General features: G+C 37.0%; 1 protein-coding gene across 1 annotated transcript in view; it reads right to left on the minus strand.

Annotated features, from left to right (window-relative positions):
• Positions 1 to 22,265, minus strand: part of GPC6 (glypican 6) — a 712,773-nt gene that overhangs the window by 301,931 nt on the left and 388,577 nt on the right. The window contains exon 3 of the mRNA XM_005516797.2: positions 19,551 to 19,942. Coding sequence (XP_005516854.2) covers positions 19,551 to 19,942 — 392 coding nt within the window. The remainder of the gene's footprint in view (positions 1 to 19,550; positions 19,943 to 22,265) is intronic.

The raw sequence follows: 22,265 nt of genomic DNA on the forward strand, positions 1-22,265 counted from the left end.
ACACAAAGCCCAGCCAAAATTCAACATGATGATACTGATAACATTTTGCTGTGAAAAGACATAGAGGTCCTGAAAACTGGCACATACCATTCCCCCCATCTTTACCCCAGCCCCCCAGGATCCAAGGTTACTCACCCCTGTTAAAAAAAAAGAAATCAAGTTTGTGCATAAATATGTAAGACATCATTCACACCACACAGTGACAGGAGCCTGTAAATGTGAGTTAATTTGTGCCACTTTGAAGGCAGGGTTCACTCCCCCACCCCTTTTTATTTATCCATGTACCTTGGCTAAAAGTACCTGGGAAAAAATGAGGTGATGAAAAAAACCCCACAATTAAAATGTTCCAACAACCTTGAACGATTGGGGTGGGGAGGGCACTTTATTAGCCTTTTCCATAATAAAACTATGTAAAGCCAGTAATTTAAAACCAACCTCAACTTTCATATTTTCTAACAAATACCATGTCACAGAGAAAAGAGACTTTGTCAGCTGCCCAGGGATAAATGGAGGTAGTATTTAGAAAAGGTCAAATAAAATTGCCCCAAAAGCTATGTGATAAATCAGAATTCATTTCTAGTCTGAGAATACAGTATGCAAAAATGTCATCATGGTATTAGCATTCCAGCCAGCTATATGCATTCAGTGTCTGGCAAGAAAAATCAAAGACCAGTCTTTTTCACTCTTTTTAGCCCTACTTTTTAGCCCTACAAACTGCACAGAAATATAAGAGAATGAATTCAATTTTATTCTTGCTTATATTTTTCCATAACTGTTCAGTGTATCATCCTAATCTTTTTTGCAAATGTCTCATTCAGCTGGAGACAAGACAGAACTATGTAGGGACCTGGCTCCATAAATCTTCATAAAAGCCAAACTGGGCTTATTTTAACATTCAGGTTTGCTAATTCAAAGCTCCTTCTATTTTATTTTAGGATAATGTTTTAATGATAAACTTTTAAAATATGATAAATAAATATATGAAGACAAATTAATTCAAAAAGTCTCCTGACACATTTTTCAGGTCAAAATCACGTTTTTAAACAGTAGCTAAGTTTTCCTAATATATGCTTTTCATTGCATTATTATTTCATTGCACTATCTGATTTCCTGGTTAAGGAAGGTATAGTCTACACCTATGATTATGGGTAAGATCATTCATTTCTGTCCTATCTTTTGTTCTGAAAATACAGTGGTATGAAACATTAATTTATTAACTTTGAGATGAAGTCCAGTTCTCTACTGACTACAGACTGCTTCTCAGAGCATGGGTAAGATACGATATCAAAACCAAAAATGTTCACCATATTTTCTTATTTTTCAATTCAAAATATTCCTGAAAACTGCCTATCTCCATGTAATCATGAAAGATATCTGTGCTGTAAATATTGTATGGAGAATTACTCTTCAATTTAGAATTATTTATGGGAAAGACAGCAGGCAGCATGCAATAGAGACTTCTGCATTTAGCAATAAAGAGAATAAAGACTTCATGCTCCTAGCCAACCCAAATGACTTGGAATCAGTCCTTGAACGTTAACAGCTGATATTCATTTGTGATCATTTTGCTGCCGAGGTGCCTGATTGTCTGTGGATGGCAAGGTGCCCCTTGCAAGGTAATATGCCAGTTTTCCAGGACACAGCTGCCAGTCAACTGTGGGTTGAGGTGGTGAGAATATCTTGCACTGCCAAGGCCATCCCATCTGTATGAAGAACATTGTTTGCTCAGAGAGTGGCATGCCAGTGCCAGGTGCCCAAGCCAAAATGAGAGACGGGAACAATAGAAGAGAGGATGATGTGGTGGTTTCAGGCACTTCACTCTGCCAGAGGGTGAAGTACTGTAGATACCCTGAGCTGCCCAGGATGCCCACACTGGTGTCCAGCACATCCAGCAAAAGGCACAATCTTCAAGCGCTCATACACATATATTTTTGGGAGAAAACTGTCTCAAGAGCTGATATGCTATAGTAAAAGAACACAGGATTCACAGATCACATTTGCTTGAGAAAAATTTCTAAGCACATGCTGTGACTGATTATGGGATACTAGGTATCAAGAAAAGGCTTCAGTAGATACAATATTCCCACCTTAGTCACGTTTCCTGTTCCTATTGCTCCTGACATTTTTCTGCCAACCAAAGTTATGTATCCTTCTATGTACTTACATAACTTTTTACATAACTCTTTAAAGTTGTGTTTTAAAAAACCTTTCCAGCAATATAAATTCTTAAGTTGTACAGACACGAACTATATTCCCAGGACACTTAACACTCATGCTAATGTTATGCTTTTAATGTAAGTGCTACAAAGACCTCTGTGCTAATTGCAGTGTTAACCACGAACACAGCAAAAGTCGGCAGTAAAAAGATGAATAAAATCTAAGCACATCCAAAGTGATCAACAAGTGAGGTACTGCAGTAGTATTGCATAAACTTGTGCCTTGAGCTTGATCTGTTTCATGACTTACCTTTGTTAGCATTGCTACACATGATTTATATCCATACTGCTGACTGAGTAACTGAGCTTCCTGTCAATAAACCTCCTAAATTTCTTAAAGTTATCAGATTCTTTCTTAAATAAAATTAAAAAAAAAAAAGCCATTTAATTACTGTGTGAGTCATCTAGTATGTGGAAGAGCAACAGGGAGATGTGAGTTACAGACTATGATGAAAATAGAAAACACATTACTAAACAACTTTCATGGCTTGAACCACTTACAGACTCTGTGTCATAGCCCTAATCAGGATATGTGATGAAATTCCACTGCAAGCTGTACAGGTTATAAGATTCAAGATGTTTTCCTAATGTTGATAATTTTCTATTTGTGTTGATGTCTTCATTATTCAGTAGTATATGCAACCAGAATTTAGGAAAGTAGGAAATTATGTTTACAATTGACTTATTTACTGTGCATTTTAATTAGATAATTTTATGCCTGACTAGTTAGCCATGTATTTAGATCTCTTATGTAAAAGCAAAATTCTTCAGCTGCTGACCAACTAACAGCAGGTTCCTCACATAAATACTGTGATTAACTAATTTACAATTTACAAAACTGAACATTTTCAGAAATACTAATTTACATAAAGGAGAATTGGTCTACTTTTATTCAAACATATTCAACAATCTATTTTTTATTATTCAGTCAACTCTATTAATACACCAGAACACTAAACTGCATTAAAACTGTATATTTGTTGCCTTTAAAGCAGCCGATTTCTACAGAAAATCATTAACTTGGTCTGTTCTCCTTTCAGTATAATTTCCACAATGACTAACCAATAAATGCTGAATAAAATGTCATTAAAAATTGTATTTAGGTCATTTAATTAAGAAGGAGCAGCTTTAATGTAAGTACCTACGATAAAATCCTAACAATCTCTAATTTAACAGCTACAAAGTAGTATATTGCACATTAATATCGACAGACTGGATTTTTTCCCCATCTAATGCCATGCATATAGATAAAGAATGTAAAGCAGAGTTATTTTCTTCTCTACAGTTCGTAAAGAAAGAAAGAAAAGTCCTAAAGTTAATGTGACTGGAGATGAGAACTGCTTTTTGGAGATGACTAACTCTTCTCAATGCTTATTTGAAGAAGCCTACGACAAATAGGCTCCACAAATATATGACAAAGACTCCAAACATAAGGTACCTTGGTTCACCAAAAGTAAGGATCATCTGAAATTCTGTTACATAAGGTAATACACTTTGGCTTGATGAACCAGTCTAGCTGGGCCAACCCAAGGGCCTCCAGGTTTGAAGAAATGTGATTCTGAATAAATCCCTGCAAAAATAAATAAGCCAGTTAAGGTCAGCTTTCAACTGCAATTCTCTGTTTCTTAGCTTAGTAAGGTCACTGAGATATCTTTTCCTTTGATGAAAATATACGCACTAAAACTAGAATAAAGCATATAAAGCCTGTATAAGAGAAACAGGAATGTACTTTTTTTCCCCTGTTAGAGAAACAAAGAGTTAAGAAATCTTTCAATTTGTGTAATTAATCTCTAGCTCAGAAAGTAAGTTTTGGTGCAATGTGAAATTTTAATCCCTGGAATAAATAATTTAAACTATATTATTGGACATATACAATATTATCAGGCCAGTGAAAAATTTCCCGAGTGCTTTTTAGTCCAGTATGTTATGAAGTAGGATGACTGATAAGGTGTGGAGATGAGACTACATGATCAAACGGATTCTTTCCTCACAGTATGGCAAAACTAGTGTAGGCTGTTAGCTCCAACTACAGCTCCCTTTTGAACACCCTGAAATGGTGGCTGATATTCTACAGTCTACCATCTCCACAGATTCCTGAGGCAAAAGAGATTTCTCTCACAGTAAATCGGTTCACACACTTTTGACTAAGCCAGAATACAATTTATGGAACAATCTGAATTCAATTCCCTCATTAGCTGAACCACATGCTTTGAGGTGAGACCCATTAAAATTTCCAAGCACATCCCAAAAATGGCTGTTCATATTTACTGAGGCAGTAACTCCTTTGCTAGGTTCATTTTATGTTCTGTAAAAAAGGAAAGCCCAGCTATCTATCAACTCTTATAAAAACAAACAAGCAAGCAAACAAACAACCCCAAACCAAAGTAAACAAACAAGCAAAAGAAACACCAAAAGGAAATTATGGTCCCAGGGTGAAAAACAACCACTCTCCTCAAAGTGAATAATATTCAAAGGCAAATCTATCTGGCTAAATGGAGTGTAAGTATTTGGAAAAGATGAAATAACAAAGTAGAAATGTACAGATATTCAAGTAATTCATTTATCTGCACAGGTTTTTTTTATTAGTGTGTATATTTGCTTTAAAGAATCTTACATTCATAAAAATAGTGCTCTTACAAATAGTTCAAATTACACCTGTTTTCAAATCCTACCAGCAGCAAACACTACCATTTGAATATTTAAAAGGGCAGTTCTTGGCTGCTTTATGGCTGATACATGCCAAAGTCTATTTCTGACCCACTTCATTCAGAATAAAGAGATGGGGAAGTGATTTTCACTTTTTCCTGCTGTTATTGCTCTCTGACCACCATTCCAATTGAGGTGATGGCTCAAAAATCCTCCCTTTACCTCATGCCAAAAAATCAGGAAATATTTTTGACAGCAATCAGAACAAAATTAGTTGTGTCTTAGGATACAGATTCCTATCTTTGGAAAAGAGAAAGTCAATGATATTAAAGCTGAAAAGGTTTCTATAATTGGGCATTGCTCATCTCCGAAGGTACTAACAAACAGTTGTGAGTTTTTTGCCTATTATATTTGTAGTTATGTTTTAATGTCACCAGTTTAGAAATTCTTTTCTATAATGATTACTAAGAAAATCAAATTACAGTTCTGTCACAAGTATGCATAGCAGCTGAAGTCTATAAACCATATACTTCCTCCCCTCTTTTGTCATTGCACCTATTCTTTAAGTTACAAGGTCTCTTTATTCCAGTAATGAATATTCTACATACACCTAGAGCAACAAATTAAAGATGACATTTTCCATTTCATTTCAACAGCAGTCCCACTTTCTAAGTTAATTATGAAGCACCACATTTTACATATAAAGAAATTAGGGTTGATTCTGCCTTATTTATTATTATCCATCATCTGCAAAGTTAACTTCTGATCACTGAGATATTGAATGCTTGGATGAATAGAGTTTACAAAAAAAGTATAATTTTGAGTTTAATCATATATTTTTTGGTAAGAATAACTACCATAGATCTATATGTCAGGCAGAAACAAACCTGGGCTTTTAAGAAGTGTGTGAGCACTATTCCTGACTTCTCTAATAAAATCCTAAGCATAATAAATAAATATCAACTTACAGAGTAATTTAAAAACATGAATTAGAAGTCCATTTAAAAAAAAAAAATCACTAGTAAAATGCACAGGTGTGTTTTCTACAATTGTGCAAAAAGGAAAGGAAATAATTTAGGACTCCTGTGACAAATGGAAAACACCTTAGGCAATTCCCATCTTTGCATTTAGAGGAGGTTTTGTTAAGTTCATGGGATGTCCACATTATTGAGCAGTTGTACCTTGGACTAGTTAAAGGCCGGTCCATGCACTAAACGGCCTCTAGTGGCTCTCTGTTCCCTCTCCTTTGCTGGTGAGAGAATGTGCACTCTAGAACATGAATGAACATGCACAAGATGTGATTTTTTTCCCTGGAGATGCCCAATTTTCTGCAGAGATCTTAGAAACAGTATCAAGTTGCTCTATTTTTAACTTAGTTACCTGAGATAAGCGCTGGCCCTAGGTGATATGAATTTCTGGCTATTGAATATTTTGCTTGAGCTTTGCTTCCAAGAACATCTTCCCTCTACTTTTTCCCCATCAAGCTTTAAGCTTTTTAGGAACTTCTAAACTCATATAATATTCTCTGAATTATAAGCCCTTAACTTTTCTTGCTAATAAACACATTTATAAGAATTTTCATCTGCCAAAACTTCCATTCTTCTCAACCCCTGTCCATTTGCCACTTTCACACTAAACATATAGCATTATATTTGAGTATCTTAGAGCATTTAGGAAACATTTTACTTCTGAGGCTTTTTGGATCATGCTTCAGATACATTTAGGTGAAAAGATAATAGTGAAAAATGGTTCCATTAGAATGCATTTGTTTATTCTCACTGTTTTTATAGGGTGTCAACTTGACAACAAAATATAATTGAGTCTTTAGTCACTGATAAAAATGAGCAAGAAATTATGACTCTGAACTATGCTTCAGCTTTGACTCAAAAAGGCAAAAAAATAGCTACAAAACCCAAAATCTACATAGTACAGAAAACCTAAAGTAATTTTCTATACTTGTTGACTGTATTTTTTCCTCTGTATTAAGATCGCCTTCAAAAATACAGGATCGAGTAGTGCTTTCTGTGATCTGTGTATGAATATATCAACATTTCATGATATATACATAAATAAATATTAGGTGATAATAACACAGCCATTACAAGCTCAAATAGCAACATTTGTCTGCCATTACCTGCAGTTAGTTTGGGTGCTCATAGGCTTATACACACTTTAGTCCCCTCTTTCTATTAGTATTTTGAAATATATTTGATCGTAAGCACAGGTGAACTTCAACAGCTAGGAGTTTGTGCAAAGGGGGATCGTCCAGTTCACCTCTCCTGCAACACAGCAAGTTCTCACACTGCTTTAGCTGCCAACATGACACCCGGGAATCTGTGTGTGTGTGTGTGCATGCAGGAATGTGAAGATAAGACAAGAGGAAGAAGTGCTGAAATTAATTATCACTTGATCAAGCAGTGAACTCAACCACACTAGAAATCAAGTCTTTCCTTGATCGGTACTTACTCCTCCTACTAAAGACCAAGACACTGTCACCAGGAAAATAATTTTGATAGTAAAAAAAGAAAATAATCCAATACATTTAGTTAACATGTTTCTTTCTTCCACTAAGCGACAATCTCTTCCATGTCATAGCTTAGTCAGCAGCAAGATTAACTTAGTGCTTTACACACCCCACTGCATAAGTTCTACCTCACAACATCAGCACTATTAATACAAAATATCAGCCAAGGCTTATTTTTTCTCTTTTTTTTTTTTTTTTTGTGTGTGTGTATAGAATGATAATAGAATTGTTTAGGTTGGAAAAGATCTTCAAGATAATTGACTCCAACCATTAAATTAACACTGCCAAATCCACACATGGTGACTGAACCACTTTCCTAGGCAGCCAGTCTCAATGCTTGACAACCCTCTCCATTAAGAAGATTTTCATAATATCCAATCTAAACTTTCCCTTGCGCAACTTGAGGACATTTCCTCTCATCCCATTGCTTCTCACTTGGAAGAAGAGACTGACCTCAACCCAGCTACACCCTCCTTTCAGGTGGTTGCAGAAGGTGATAAAGTCTCCTCCTCCGAGCCTCCTTTTCTCCAGGCTAAACACCAGCCCCTCAGCTGCTCCTCACACGACCTGTGCTCCAGACCCTTCACCAGCTTCATTGCTCTTCTCTGGACACGCTCCAGCTCCACAGTGTCTCTTTTGTAGTGAGGGGCTCAGAACTGAACACAGAATTGGAGGTGTGGCCCCAGTACTGCCAAGTAAGGAGGCACAATCACTGCCCTGGTCCTGCTAGCCACACAAGCCAGGATGCCACTGGCCTCCTTGGCCACCTGGGCACACTGCCAGCCCAAATTGAATTCACTGGCAACCACAGGAATTGCCCTTAGAAGCTGTCGACACTGTGCTCCCCTGCCTGGGGCACACTCCTGGTGCCAGGTAAGGCTACAAGCTTCAGAAATGTATTCAACTTCTACAGTTTGTTAAACTAAATATCACATATGTGAAATTCCACTCATGATGATTTTATGTAAATTATACTACATATAGATAGTTTATAAACATTTTATCTGTGTTTACATGTAGTGCTGTTCTTATGCCTTTAAATGGTCATTTATTGACTGAAAATCTCTTATTCTACCCAAATTTCCTCAGCAATGTTTGTCAGTAAGTTCTTCAATTAACCTGTAAATACCTTTGCCTTAAAATCTTTGTTTTCAGCCTGATTTTATATAAATCTGAACAATCAGACCCTAATCAAGTTCACATTGAAGTCAATGGATAAGGTACATTTTACTGATTCAGTCAAAAGGAGTGAAAGTGGAAGAGCAGGAGGCACACATTGAATCTTAAATAGAGATTTTTACATATAAAAATATGCCTCGTAGGAATATATGTATATTCACAGCTCTTCAGCACTAGTCTAAGTGCAGAAGACATTTCTCTCAAAAGCACTTTTAGGGAATCAGACTGAAAATATGATATGGCCATTGGATGCTTTCTTTGGGGTCAGGATTAACAGTAAAAGAGTTGAGCTGTTTTGGTATTAACATTTCACTGTCTGGGTCCCTACTCCTCTCCCTCTTTTCTTATTTTGAATAAATTTTATTGTATAAATTATTATTTCATACTCCTAACATTTTTTAATATATTTATGTAACTATATGGAAGAAAAAGTATTTGCATAGTGGTAGAGATAGCAGCTGGTTTCCTCTGTTAACTTTGGAGATTGCAGGGTATAAATAAATCTGCAAACATTCTTCACCCAAAATTTAAACTCTCACTTAAGTGAAAAACTGAACTGCATTAATTTCCATTTGGCATATTCTATCAGATTTTTAGATGGTGATGGTATATATAAAAAAATATGTAACAATAAAAATGTTGCATTAAGAGATTTCTTTAACCTTGTACTTATGGCCAGGAAACATTTAGAGGGCTTACGAAAGAGCTTCAGTTTTTGAGGAGCAGTGTGAAAAGTTTCTGACAGCAGTTTGTCCTGTGTTCTGGCTTCTATACAATGTCCTTGAAAAGCAGATGTGTACTGTTACTTACAAACAGATGTGTGATGATGAAAGATAAACAGTGGCTTGTTTTTTCCTATAAAACTACACCTTAGTCATGATGGATAGGTTTTCAGGTGCTTTCTGAATATGTTTTGGTTCTGTCTTCCTACACCTTATGGGGTATCAGTTTACCTTGAAGCTTGCCTTAAGATCTCAAGGACCAAAGGCAGCAGTGTGCTGTGAGCTGTCTCTCTGCTGGATTTCAAGATAAGTGTTAAAATAGCCACCACTTACTCAAAGAAAATGTCAGTGCAAGTTCAAAACTAACACTCAGTTTGGAGGAAAACTGATTTTCTTCCTATTTGTTCTACCCTTTGCACAGTAACAATTAAATGTAAAAAATAAACGGTTGTTTCAAATAAACAATGGATTGAATGGAACTCTAGTATTAATATAATCAGGAACTCTGATATTAATATAATCAGGTGAAACCATCAATGACAAAATATAGATTTAGCCTGAAGAAATCAGACAAATCAATACCTCTAATAGTTCTTTCATTAACTAGGAAATAGGCATGTATAAATAGGCATGTATTGTGGCCAGATCCAACCCAATTTCCATTGAAGACTTTAGACCTAAAAGAAGATGGCAGTTGAGCTGAGCAGCTTTTCCATACATGTTTCCATGGCTCCTAGGCTTGAGCTGGTGTGAATTAATGCAGCTCAGATACCACAGACCAAAGTAAGTCAATTATTGCACTCTCCAGATGGAGATGACCGGGCACTTAGACCCATACACATTCTCTTGTTTTGGGACATGTCTGAAAAACAGGGTTCATAACAGTTGACTTGGTGCTGCATAACATCTACAGAGAGTGGTGATACTCCTGAAGCAGAAAATTGCTGGAGGGAAGAAGAACACAATTTGTCATTTCTTGCCTTCTGGTACTTAAACACATAAGGCTACTTTTGTGAAGTTCAGATAATATCTTTGGCTGCTCAGGCTCCTCTCTACCAGTTAGATGAATAAAGCCTCCATTTGAAACAGGACAATTAGATTGGTGTTTTCTCTGTGGAGAGAGCTGCTGATGGCTCTGCGTAACAACTCAGTATGCAGAGAGCTTACTCAGGAAATGAGAATTAGAGTGCGCTAGCCCTGCTCAGCTTTGTCAGCTTGCCAGAGATTGCCTTACACACACTCGCTTCTGGATTCACAGATAATGCCAACTCATGAACATGAATGAAAGATCTGTGGGATGAAGAACACTATAGGCAAGTGTAGATGCAATTCTGTTGCTTGATGATACTGAAGATCACATAAGTGCGGGTTAAGTGGCGAGTTGGTGTGTGCTTCCTGAAGAAATCCAGCAATTTATTCAATGGTGCATTCATACAAAATTGCTAAAGCCTCTATAATAAAAGACCTGAAGTCAGACTTGCACAGTATTGCTACAGTCTAGCATATCAAAAGAAAAAAAACATTTTCAAGAATGGGGAAGTTGTCTGCAGGCTAAAACTGCACTGAGGTGTTGGTCAACTGCAAAGTCTTTTACACCAGCAACCAAAGAATGCCAAAGCATTATGAAGGACTAGCAGGCATGTCTTGCATTAAAATCCTCATTCTATATTCTTAATTTCTGCTCTTAAAAGTGACAGATGTTCATCTGAGGTCAGCTAAATCCTCCTATCTTATTCAAAGCTCTTTTTTTCCCCAGTTTGGTCTGGTACATTTAATTTTTACTCAAGAACTCCATTCTTCATAAAGGCTTAAAAATAAAACAAAAGAATAAGGAGGAAAAGTGAAGAGGAAGCAAGAGCACTGATGTTCTTAAACACGCAGACCGAACGGAAGTGACATTTTATCTTTTCCAGAAAAGATTACGGAAAAAGCTAAGCAAGCTCATGTCATAAAATTTCCCATAAGAAGCAGACACTTGGGTCTATGGATAAGTTTAAATTTCACAGATGACCAGAAATATTTTCCTGACAATTAAGTTCCTCATTTTGTATTCCTATGTTCATACCATCTTCCTATTTTTTGTCTGAGATGTATTTTGAGATGCAAGACATTGTAACTGACGTCTGAATAACTGAGAATTGAACTTAGATCCACACTGTTGATTTTAGACTTAATTATCTGCAAGTTTCAAAGAAATGTGACTTCTTCACTATTTTGGTGATGACTTTGATGACTGCAACACTTCAGCAGATATGAGTTTAAATTCCAGTTAGTATCCCTGATGCATTTTAGGTAAATCAGATAGTTTCTTGGCTAATGTTTTCCATAGAAACCTGAAGGCCAAATAACCTATCAGGATTTGTTTTCTGCTTCTGGATCACATGAGAAATAAAATTAATTATTAATAAAATTGCTTTTCTCAAATCATGAGTGAAAAACAGTGCTTCCATAGGCTGTCTTTGAGACAGAATTAAGATAATCTGTATAAAGGATCATTCTAAAAAGTCAGCAAGCTATAAGATGATCTAGATCTCCTTGCATTGCTTAACCTTCATATTTTTTAATCTCCTTCTGATTTCCATTTTATTCCTCTGGATTTTCTTTCACTCCTGTGCTGAAACAGCAAAAATGTAAAACCTGCTGTAAGATTAATTACAAAATTTCTAAAAATAGTGGGGTCAGCAAGCTCCTAGATGAGCTTTGTTTCTTCACCATTATTTTCATCATGACTTGACCATGTATCATGATATGCATTAGGATACATCCTTTTTTCTAGGAATGCCTCTGAAAAAGTTCTAAACCTTTTCTTAATATGTTTTCTTTAGATGCCCTATCAACATCTTTTGTAAATGGTAAATACATATGATGTGAGAATTTTGAAGGAATAGTGCATAAAATGTGCATTTCATCAATCCTGCACAAAACCTTGATTAAAATAATTAATTTTCTAATGGATCATGACAGTGTTTAATAATGTTGTTAAACTAAAATACTCTCATTACAGTTCTTAATTTATAGTTGAAGTTTCATGCAAAGCTGAACTGCAGGGTATTTGCGATGCAGTAGGAATTGAGAAAAACCCAAAATACAAACTGAGCAAAAGAACTGTAATCAGAAGATCACTGTTTATGACTGATACAGAAAATCCAAAAAGACAGGACTGCTTTGGATTCTGAGATGTGATGTGGCCCACAGTAGGAATAAACCCAAACAGCAGACATACTGAGAGGGATACTCAGCAAGACTGACTGACTGAGCAACATGACTCAGTTAAATGTGGGTTATTAAGTTCAGGACCAAGATAGCTGAATGATATTTAAAGACCTATGAAATGGAGAGGCCAGGCTGGATTATATCTGACAATTCTCATAGGTAAGATATAGACCACAGCTTTTGTAGACCTCCTACTGCCTTTTCTCTTTTTGTTGAAGCTGCTGTTTCATTTCAGGCCTTTTCTCCTAAACTGTTCTTCTGGAACATCTAATGGTTCCAGTGCACACAAAGTGGAAAATAGATAAGTGCACCTGCAGTATGTCTGGGATATCTGGAAGGCATCTGTTTTATTTCTCCATGAAATGTGTGCAATTAACTAGATCAGTTTATGTGTCTTTTCTTTCCAAAAACGGAGGAAAGATATTCGGCACAGCTGAAGAACCTCAATTCAAAGGATACTTCCCAGAAAGAACTCAAGTGTGGATGCAATTCACTCCTACTTTTGTGCCACAGACACATTAGGGTTCTGAAACTCCCCTGGCTGGATAATCCTTGGACTCTCCACCTGAGGAACGCCAAAGGAGAGGAAGAGGAAAAAAGAATGTGGCTCCATTCATGTCATAGTGTCCAGTTCTTGTAAATATATTTTAACTCGATGAAAACTCAAAGAATTAATGGCTGAAAAAACCTTAAAACAACAGACAGAGATGCAATCATAAAAGCTATGCTTGCTCAGCTGGGCTGTTCCTAAACCAGCAGTTCGAATTGAGGATTAAAGTTCGCCGAAAACCATAGTCTTTTTAGATTTCCTTTCCCTCTGTGGCTTTAACAAGCCAAATCTCTTCAGCCAATGAAGTTAAAATACACAGGACACATAGCTCTTTATCTGTCACACCCTGCAAATCACATTTTCCAGGCTTAAAGTACAATTTGTTTTGGCTTTTAATTACCTGACTTATCACCATGTCATATTCCCTCCCCCCTGCAATAATTACATTCTGAATCACTGTGTCATTCAATATTGGCCTTTATTTATGCCTCTCACAGAATGTTGAATGTTTATTTATAAAGCATGAAAAGCAGAGTTTGTAAGAATATTGATTCAACATATTAGAAAAGCAGTGGCCTGGCATTCTGCAAGTAGAAGTAATCACAGGCAATTACTAGAGACTGCTTTTCACTACTAATCTTGAGTTTAACCTTATAATTGTATTACTGAATTTATTTCACTTTGCTCATATATCACCAGGTTCCTAATAAGAAGTCTGATATTAACATAATTTAATAATATTCAGGGGATGAATGGTTTTAATTGGTTTAAAAAGAAGGAGATATATAGTCTATGCCATACAATGAGAGAAGTATTGTAACAGCCTCTTTTTATTTTGTAATAAATGATAATTAATATTTAAATGCATTAATGAAATAAGTTCTTAGTGGCTGGGTCACAAATCTTTGATGTTTATGCCACTAACAAAATCACTAACTGCTCTTAATGATGCCCCTGAGCTAAGCTTCACTTTACTCCTGGTATAAAAACTACTTTGGTTGCCGGTAGCATGAATTTTCAAGTGTGAAAGTCAAAGCCAAACTCAGAACAATTCTTCTTGTCCTTATCCCAGTATACAAAGGGAAGAAAGTGCTCAAATTCAGACAAAAAACCAAACCACAAAATGGCCAAACCTAGAGAAAAGCAAAACTAGCAAATAGTACCTAAACCCCTAGATCTCTGTAAATAAAAGTATTCTGCACTCACTTGCTATTCCTAGAGAGGCAGGTTTGGTTCATAACTCTTCCTTATTTAATGAAAACAAAAATCCCCTCACTATTAGCTTTATAACTGCCGTAATTCAGCTTTTAATATATTTGGGAAAAGTATTTCAGGAATCACCAGCTCCTGGAAATCCTGGACCCTCCTGTTTAAAAATTTTAATTCCCCATGTGTTTTTCTGCTTACACCCTCCGCCACTCAGTGACAGTTCAAAGGGATTATTATGATAACTGAGAATGCTTTGTTTAGAGTCAGAGAAAATAACTTAGCATTATTTTCTCACAAAGTGCCCAGAGCTCAAACACAGTAAAAGATGAACATGAAAAGTATGCATATGTCTCTTCTATCACATTATTGGTAATCACAGCTAAGATCAACTTCAGAAATATTTCTGTCAGCTTCTCCAGCTTAACATTAGATACTAAATCACAGCTTGTCAGGAAGCCTTTTTGTTTGTTTGTTTGTTTAGTTTATTTATTTGTTTTATCTAGGAAAAATGTTAATAACAAGTACATTTTATAATAATAACACATTAATGTCTTATATGTCTTATGTCATCCACAATAATAACACATTAATATGCTATAGTTTTAGAGGAACAGGGAAGGACAGAAATATTTTTATTTTTTTTTTACCAAATGGTATCAAAACAGAAAAGCCAGATTTTTAGAACCTAATAAGGTACTGAAAAAGCAGAAATTAGAAAATTTAACTAATTATTTCTGAATAGTTAAAAATAGTTCAAAATAGCTCAAAATAGTTCAAAATGTCCATAAATATCTACTACCTACAGCTTAAGGAAGTTAGTTGAGAAGCTCTGCTCCTATACTGACATTTAAATACTGCCACTGAGGTAAAACCAACTAAACAGACCTTTGACATACCCAAAATGGCAGTTCTGATGTTGCATACTGAATATTATATATTGAAGCTGCATCAAGGCAAGTTCAGATTGGACATTGGGAAAAGGTTCTTCACTGAGAGGGTGGCTGGTAACTGGAACAGTCTCCCCAGGAAAGAAGAAAGAGGTCATGAAGCCAAACCTGTCAGAATTCAAGGAGCATCTAGATAAAGCTTTTAGTCATATGGTTTATTCTTAGTAAGTCCTACAAGCAGCAGGGAGTGGGATTCAATGATCTTTACAGGGTCCTTCCAATTTGAGATATTTTAGGAATTCTCCTATATAAATGATTACATTGATTTAAATTAAGAATTAATTTTCTCACTTTATGAAATAATTATTTTTTTTGCTCATATGCCTATACAACTTTCTAGAATATATATAGAATTTAGCAAGCTGGTCCATTGAAGCCAGTGGAAATATACTGTACTGAGTGGAGATTTAAGCAGCATAGCAACATAGCACTGACAAATTTAATGCATTAGAATGAGAAATAAAAAGATTTTAAAATCTCTGAAGATTAAAACTGTAATTAGACTTAGTGATCATGGAAATACTGTTCAACTGTAAAACAGCATAATAAAACTTTAGGCAGATGGAAGCAAATATGTCTGCTTGCAACAGAAATATAATATTAGGAAAAAATTACAAAAATTAGATGTCCTAACCACTCTCCCTCTCCAATTATCTAAGTGTGACTTACTAAATTATATTCTCACTGACAAGCAAATCGCTAAACTGCAAAATCCTATTGTAAGAGGAAAATGTTTGCAATATGTGTTGCCTACTTGGAGTGTGCTTGAGTGCACACTTCATCCAAAAAAAAAGGAAGTGCAGCTCCTTTGCAAGAAATACACTGACTGCATTGTTTTCAGACATTACAACCTCTCTGAGGAAAAATCTTTAGAAAGGATATGTCCCTGACATCAGAGAGGGAACAAATCCTTCGTGTGTGACCCACCAACTCCTCTACAGAAATGGTCCAGAAGACGATGAGACAGTAAAGGCCTGAAGGAGCTGTTGTTACCAAGTTTCTCATTAGTCACTCTCCTTCTTGTGGTGTTTAAGGTGTAGGCTCAACGTTTTTCTATGCCAGTGGCGGTTCAGTGAAATAACAGGTCCACAAATAGAAAGCAAAAAATCTTTTAAGCTTGTGATGTTGCAGGCAGAAGATTCCCCTCTGTTCCCAGCCAGTGCAGAGAATGGACAAAGGATTTTACAGAAGAACTGCAACAGCTCTTCCCTTCATTTTCTGTCTTTATTCATTTCTCTTGACTTACCCAGATGTGGCATCCTTATCACAGAATCTCTCAATATTAGAGTAAAATGAGAAAGAAATCTGTGCTGAATTTGGATGACTTTCAAAATAGTAACAAAAGATTTGCTGCTAAAAAACCTGCCTCATTTTTGGCTGCAATTATGTGGTAACTGAAGAAATGGTTGTAGTCTTTTAAAATTTTGTTTAAAGATTTGTCATTTTCTACAGTAGATAAACCATCATAAAAGTCCACAGTTATGATATAACAACAAAATATTAATTCTCAGAGTAATCACAGCCTTTCCACAGGGCAATTATTAATCTTGAATATTTGGTGCCACTTGGGGTTCTTCATATCTGCCTCACCAGGCTGTATGTAACACGAGGTCCCTAAGGCCAGAAATTGTTTTGCATATGCTGTGGGTATGAATACAGCCACTGAGATTTTAATACCAAAGTTAGTAATGTAATCAAAGTATATTCTACATTTAAGCAAAATTATTGATTATAATAATTTTTTAAGAGTATCATAAAAAATTATCCTTAAGAAATGTGACCAGCAGGTCACCTGTACTCTGCTCTATTACTTATTAATCCATGTGGATTAACAAATCCAGCTCTGGAATTCTCAGCATCATAGGAAAGATGTGGACCTGTAGTACTGGGTGCAGAGGAGGGCCACAAAAATGGTCAGAGGGCTGGAGCACCTCACCTTTGAAGACATGAGGGATTTGGGGCTGCTCAGCCTGGAGAAGCTCCAGGCAGATCTTATTAGCAACCTTCTAGTACTTAAAGGGCATTTATAAGAAAGATGGGGTGGGATTTTCACTTGGGTCTGCTATGATAGGACAAGAGGAAATGCTTCAACTCATGCCCAATATATCACTCCATGTCCCACTGTGAAGAGCTTCACTGCATTTCCTTAATGACCTCCCTAGGGGCACAAGGAGCAACTGCTAAGTGCCCTTGAAGTAGCCTCTTCTCCAGAATGAGGGAGCCCCAGTCCCACAGGATGTCCTCTCAGGACAAGTAACCCAGTCCAGATCGTGATGGCAGCCTCCCCTGAACTTGCTTCAATTTATCAATATCTTTTTTGCACAGGAAGGGCCAAAAACTGTGTTCTAGATGTAGTCTGTTCTAGATGTAGTCTAATGGAGTATCACTATCCGTATTGTAGTAAAGCACACTATCTGTATTGTGTCTAGCATTACCCACTGAACCCTTTTAACAATGGTTTCAAGTGTTTCTTTCATGTTAAAAAAAACCAACAAAACAACAAAACCAGATGCACTATTGAGCTACTGTTATCATCTTCAAGTGACACTGCAAAAAGACCCACTGTATGATTGCAGAGCTAGCAGTTCTCATTACAGGATCATAGGATCATTTAGTGATCTTGTTATACAGCCTTTTCTTGAATTATGTACCCGAAGCTCAGAGGCTGAGGAAAACATTTCCTGGATATGTGAGAGAGGAGACACCTGCACATTCTGTACAGTCAAGTACATACACAGGGAAAGCGACATCTCAACAGACAGTTCAGGCCGTAATCTGTGAGGGATTCACAAATTATGTGTCTATCACATGAATTACATAGCTTACTCTCTACAGTCTGATCCATCAAGACCTAATGCCTGCTGACAACAGTGACATCACAGCTCTGTACTTTCACTTAAAACCTGACCAACAGAGACAGCTTTGCTCTTCAGAGGAAATCTGGGACTGTAGATATATGCACTCTGCACATTTAGAGGCTAAAAAGCTGCATCTGTCCCCAGCTAGGCTAGGCAGCCCAGGGTTTCACAACGATATCCTGCCACCATTCAGAAAGAGTGCAAGAACCGACAGTACCAGAAATCAAAGAAAGGCAACCCAGAAGCTCAGGAAGGCACTTGGAGGAAGAGACCTTGGTTCTAGCTGACTAACAAGGATCACATATCTCATCCACTGAATTTAAACTGCAAAATGACCTTTTTCTCCCATGCAGTCTCCTAGACATAAAATCAGGCTCTCCCTTCCTGACTACATTTCTGGCTCCATGGCTTCTCAACTTGCAGTTGCAAAATATCACATAATACAGGTTAAGAAAAGTTTAAAAGCCCCATTTTGTTGAGTGTTTGAATTGCAGTCTACTGTGCAATGTATTGGCTCTACCTCACCTTCTGGCTGTGATTTAAATGACGGAAATGAGACAGTCGTCTTGAGGCAGAGGAGTGGCTTAGGCTTGTAAATGTGGGAAAGTACTGGATGGGCCAAGCATACAAATCACTCATGCACTTATGTTCAGAGTGAGTATTTGAGCATTTCACAGTGGATCTCAGGAGAGTATTTCAGAATTCAAGGTCCAAATACACTACGAGGACTGTGAAATAGCAAGATCACAGAGCAAGTATATATCTGGAACACTAACTCAGAAAAATATACCTGATTTTGAAATACTGTATAATAGAAAGTCATTCAGGCACATTTGTGGTACCCAGTTGGGTTATTTTTGCATGTGTTTCTTTCTTTAATTATGTGGAGCCCTCGAAGATTAAAATTGTCATAAATATTTGCATAGATAAATAATTAAAACTAAAATAAATGTGAGTCAAACCATCCTTTGGGAAAGCTCAAGCTCCAGAGGTGTCACTATTTGTCTATTTTCTCATCAGAAACATGACTAGACATTTCTAACAAAATCCATCACCCAGCTGCATGATGAATGAATGCTGTGAGGGCTGCACTTTCCTAATGAACAGCAGAATAAATTTGCTTGAAACATTTAAATTCTGATCTAATCCCCATCTTTTATATATGCAGCCAGTTTTGAATTACAAATGACAATCACTACCATGCTATAACATTGATGTATATTGGTATTTCACTGTGTCCTAAGCACAGAGAAATGCTTTCCAGTCAGTATTGCCTTAATATCCCCAGAAGGAACTGAAAACAACTGTTGTCCTTATTTATGAACTTAGGATGGGTATAAAAACATGGGTACAAAAACCAACCAAACACAATTCCCTATACTGAAAAAAGAAATAAAAAAATAAAGCACACAGAGACAGATTTCAATTGTCTGTCAAGCTGAGAACAAATTCAAGCTAAAAAGGCCCCACCCCGGTTTTAGATTACCTTGGATACTCTGTTGGCAACCTCTCTGCCTACTGTCAGCCCCTGAACAAAGGTCCGCGCGGCAATGAACGCTCTAGTCACTTGGACCTTCAGCTTCCTGGGAACATCTCCAAACGGCTTCAGCTGGTCTGTGTACTTGCTCACACACTCCAGGTAGTCCTCACTGAAATGGTACTGGGGGTTTATAAGCTGGAACATCCGCTCCAGCAGCCGAGCCCAGAAGTCGTTCAGCATTTCCTCCAAGTTCACGTTGCCTCCCGTGTAATAACGCTTCAGCTCTGTGAAGAGGTCCTGGAACACCTCAGAGTTCTGCATGTACAGCATGCCGTACGTCCGGACAAACATGTCATTTAAGGATCGCTCCGCGTTCTCCAGAAGTTCTCGGAAGAACTCTGCAGGGAAAACAAGCAGGTGTTAATGGCCACAGAAATAAGGTACTCTTACTGCATTCCTAACTCATCAGAATTTGTCTTAATAGGTTGTTACCACAGAACCTTACTGGTGAAATTCATCATTTGGATAGGAAATAGCTTTATTCAGAAGTATAGAAAAATAGAGTATAAACTGAATTCCCTATCAAGGTCGAAAGATGTAGAACCTCTAACATTGAGCAGAAAACCTCACTGAAAAGAGCTGCAGAGAGGGTAGTTCCACTTCTTCATGCACTATTTGACAGCAATCCCTGTCCCTCAGCAGCCATAAATCTTCTAAGCTAAAAGTAAAGTCACTAATATGATGATTTAACTGAAAATTTAATGATTTTAGAGTTTAGATTCCATTTTGATTAAGTCTTTATGATGTAGAAGCAAACTATGGAAATAAATCTGAATACTTATTTGCATATATTCTTGAAGAGAACTTGAAAGACACTTGAGTGGAAATGAGATGGATCCTTCTTAAAAGTGTCACATGTCTAGGTAACAGTAAAAAGATTTTAGTATTTTCAATAATTTTTTTACTCTACTGAAGAGCAGTGCTAGAACCCACCACAAGTCATGTCACAACCATCCTACTAGTTCCACTCTGTGCTAGTTGTTTATTTTGGACATGCAGGCATTAAGGTTTTCTTGAAAGGATTTCAGACAACTGCTTCAGTGCCTTTTATCTACTGAGGCCAAAACCACAACCTATTTCTAAATTTTGGCTTGTGGAAATTCTTACTGGAAACTGAGCCCATGGGATAAAGTAGAAATATGTAATCATCTCTTCAGTTCATATTTCCAAAGAATTCACTGAGCATGTACAACAGTTCTTTAAACTCAGCTGACTAAAGCAGGCATAGTATCTCCTGGCATTTAGAAGACTCCATCTTTTTACAGGGTTTGCTGTCAACCTTCTTAAACCACCTTTGGAAGAGGGTCCTGTAAGTGCTGTGGCTTATAAATGAGGCATTGCAGACAGCAAGGCAGAGATGGCAAATCCTTTGGCAAAATGTGTATTTGCTGCAATTAAATGATTTGTAGTGGAGCAGGATTCATCAGACACCAAGTCTGGGATACCAGATTCTTAATTTGTGGTCCCTGCCCATAGACACATCTGTGTGTGCTCACTGCAGGGGTGTGCTGACTTCTCACACTCTTGGCTAATGCTATGATGGAAATACTCTTTCAACACAGGGCCCTGCTATGGCTACAGTGACTTATAAAAATGTAGAATCACTGCAATGCTAAAGACAGGATAGAAATGAAGACTAAGTAAGAAAAAAATCTACACTAAATTTGAGGGTTTGCAACTGTGACCAGGACCCACCGAACACTGCGGGCCAGTCTACAAAGACTAAGTAAGAAAAGAAACTTTTTTTTTGGCAGAAGTTGTGCAGAGCTGTAGCCTTTGATCTCCCAGATAACTGGAAAGGGGTTATTATGAAAATGTATACACAGAACATACTTGCTACATCAAAGCACTTATTAAAGGGAAAATATAGTCTAATAAATATATCAATGTCTAAACTGTCATCAAAACTGCAGCTCTTCATGAGGAATAAATTACATTTGGAAAAGGAGATGCTTTTGCCAAATAGTTTATGTAGGGAAAAGGAATTAAAAAAAAAACAAAACAAAAAAACAAGGGAAAAAAAAAGCACCCAGAATAAAAATTTTGTTGCCAAATATAATAATTTGATGTCCACAACATACAGGCTTCTGTTTAAGAGAAAAGCGAAACAAAGCTGTTTTTCACTGCTAGCCCTGATCTAGTGGTGTCTTTGACATCTAACTCACCATGATTACTATTTTGTGCATTCAGCATTTCTTCTTCTAAGAAATAATGCACACTGACTGCACTGCTGAATACATCTAATTCTCTAGTCACACAATCCAGAAAACATGGCAGAGAACCTGGGGCTCAAATTAAAATTTGTTTTAAGGCTGTAGCCAGGCTTTCCCACCAGTGCAATTGAATGGCAACAGGAAAAGACAATCAGAAATCCAGCAAACCCAGGCCCCTTGACTTCTTTCCCATAAGCCTGTATATGCTGGGAGGCTGCTATCAACAGCTCCCATGCTGGCTCCTCACAATCCATAGCTATATTGGGAATCCCACTCTTTATCTTAAAGGATCATGCCACTGCGTAAGTCAGTCACAGCAAAGCTTAACTGAGTTTGCTGACAGCTCCTCTTGTCTGAGGTTATTAGCTTACTCTTTCTTTGTGTGGGTGTATTATTTAGCAGTCTCACAGTCAGCTTGTTGGAAGCTGACCAAACTTTTCAGGGAGGG

The sequence above is a fragment of the Pseudopodoces humilis genome, chromosome 2 (assembly GCF_049639895.1).
Source record: "Pseudopodoces humilis isolate 2021_Gansu_Grassland_sample_001 chromosome 2, ASM4963989v1, whole genome shotgun sequence".
Taxonomy (NCBI): domain Eukaryota; kingdom Metazoa; phylum Chordata; class Aves; order Passeriformes; family Paridae; genus Pseudopodoces; species Pseudopodoces humilis.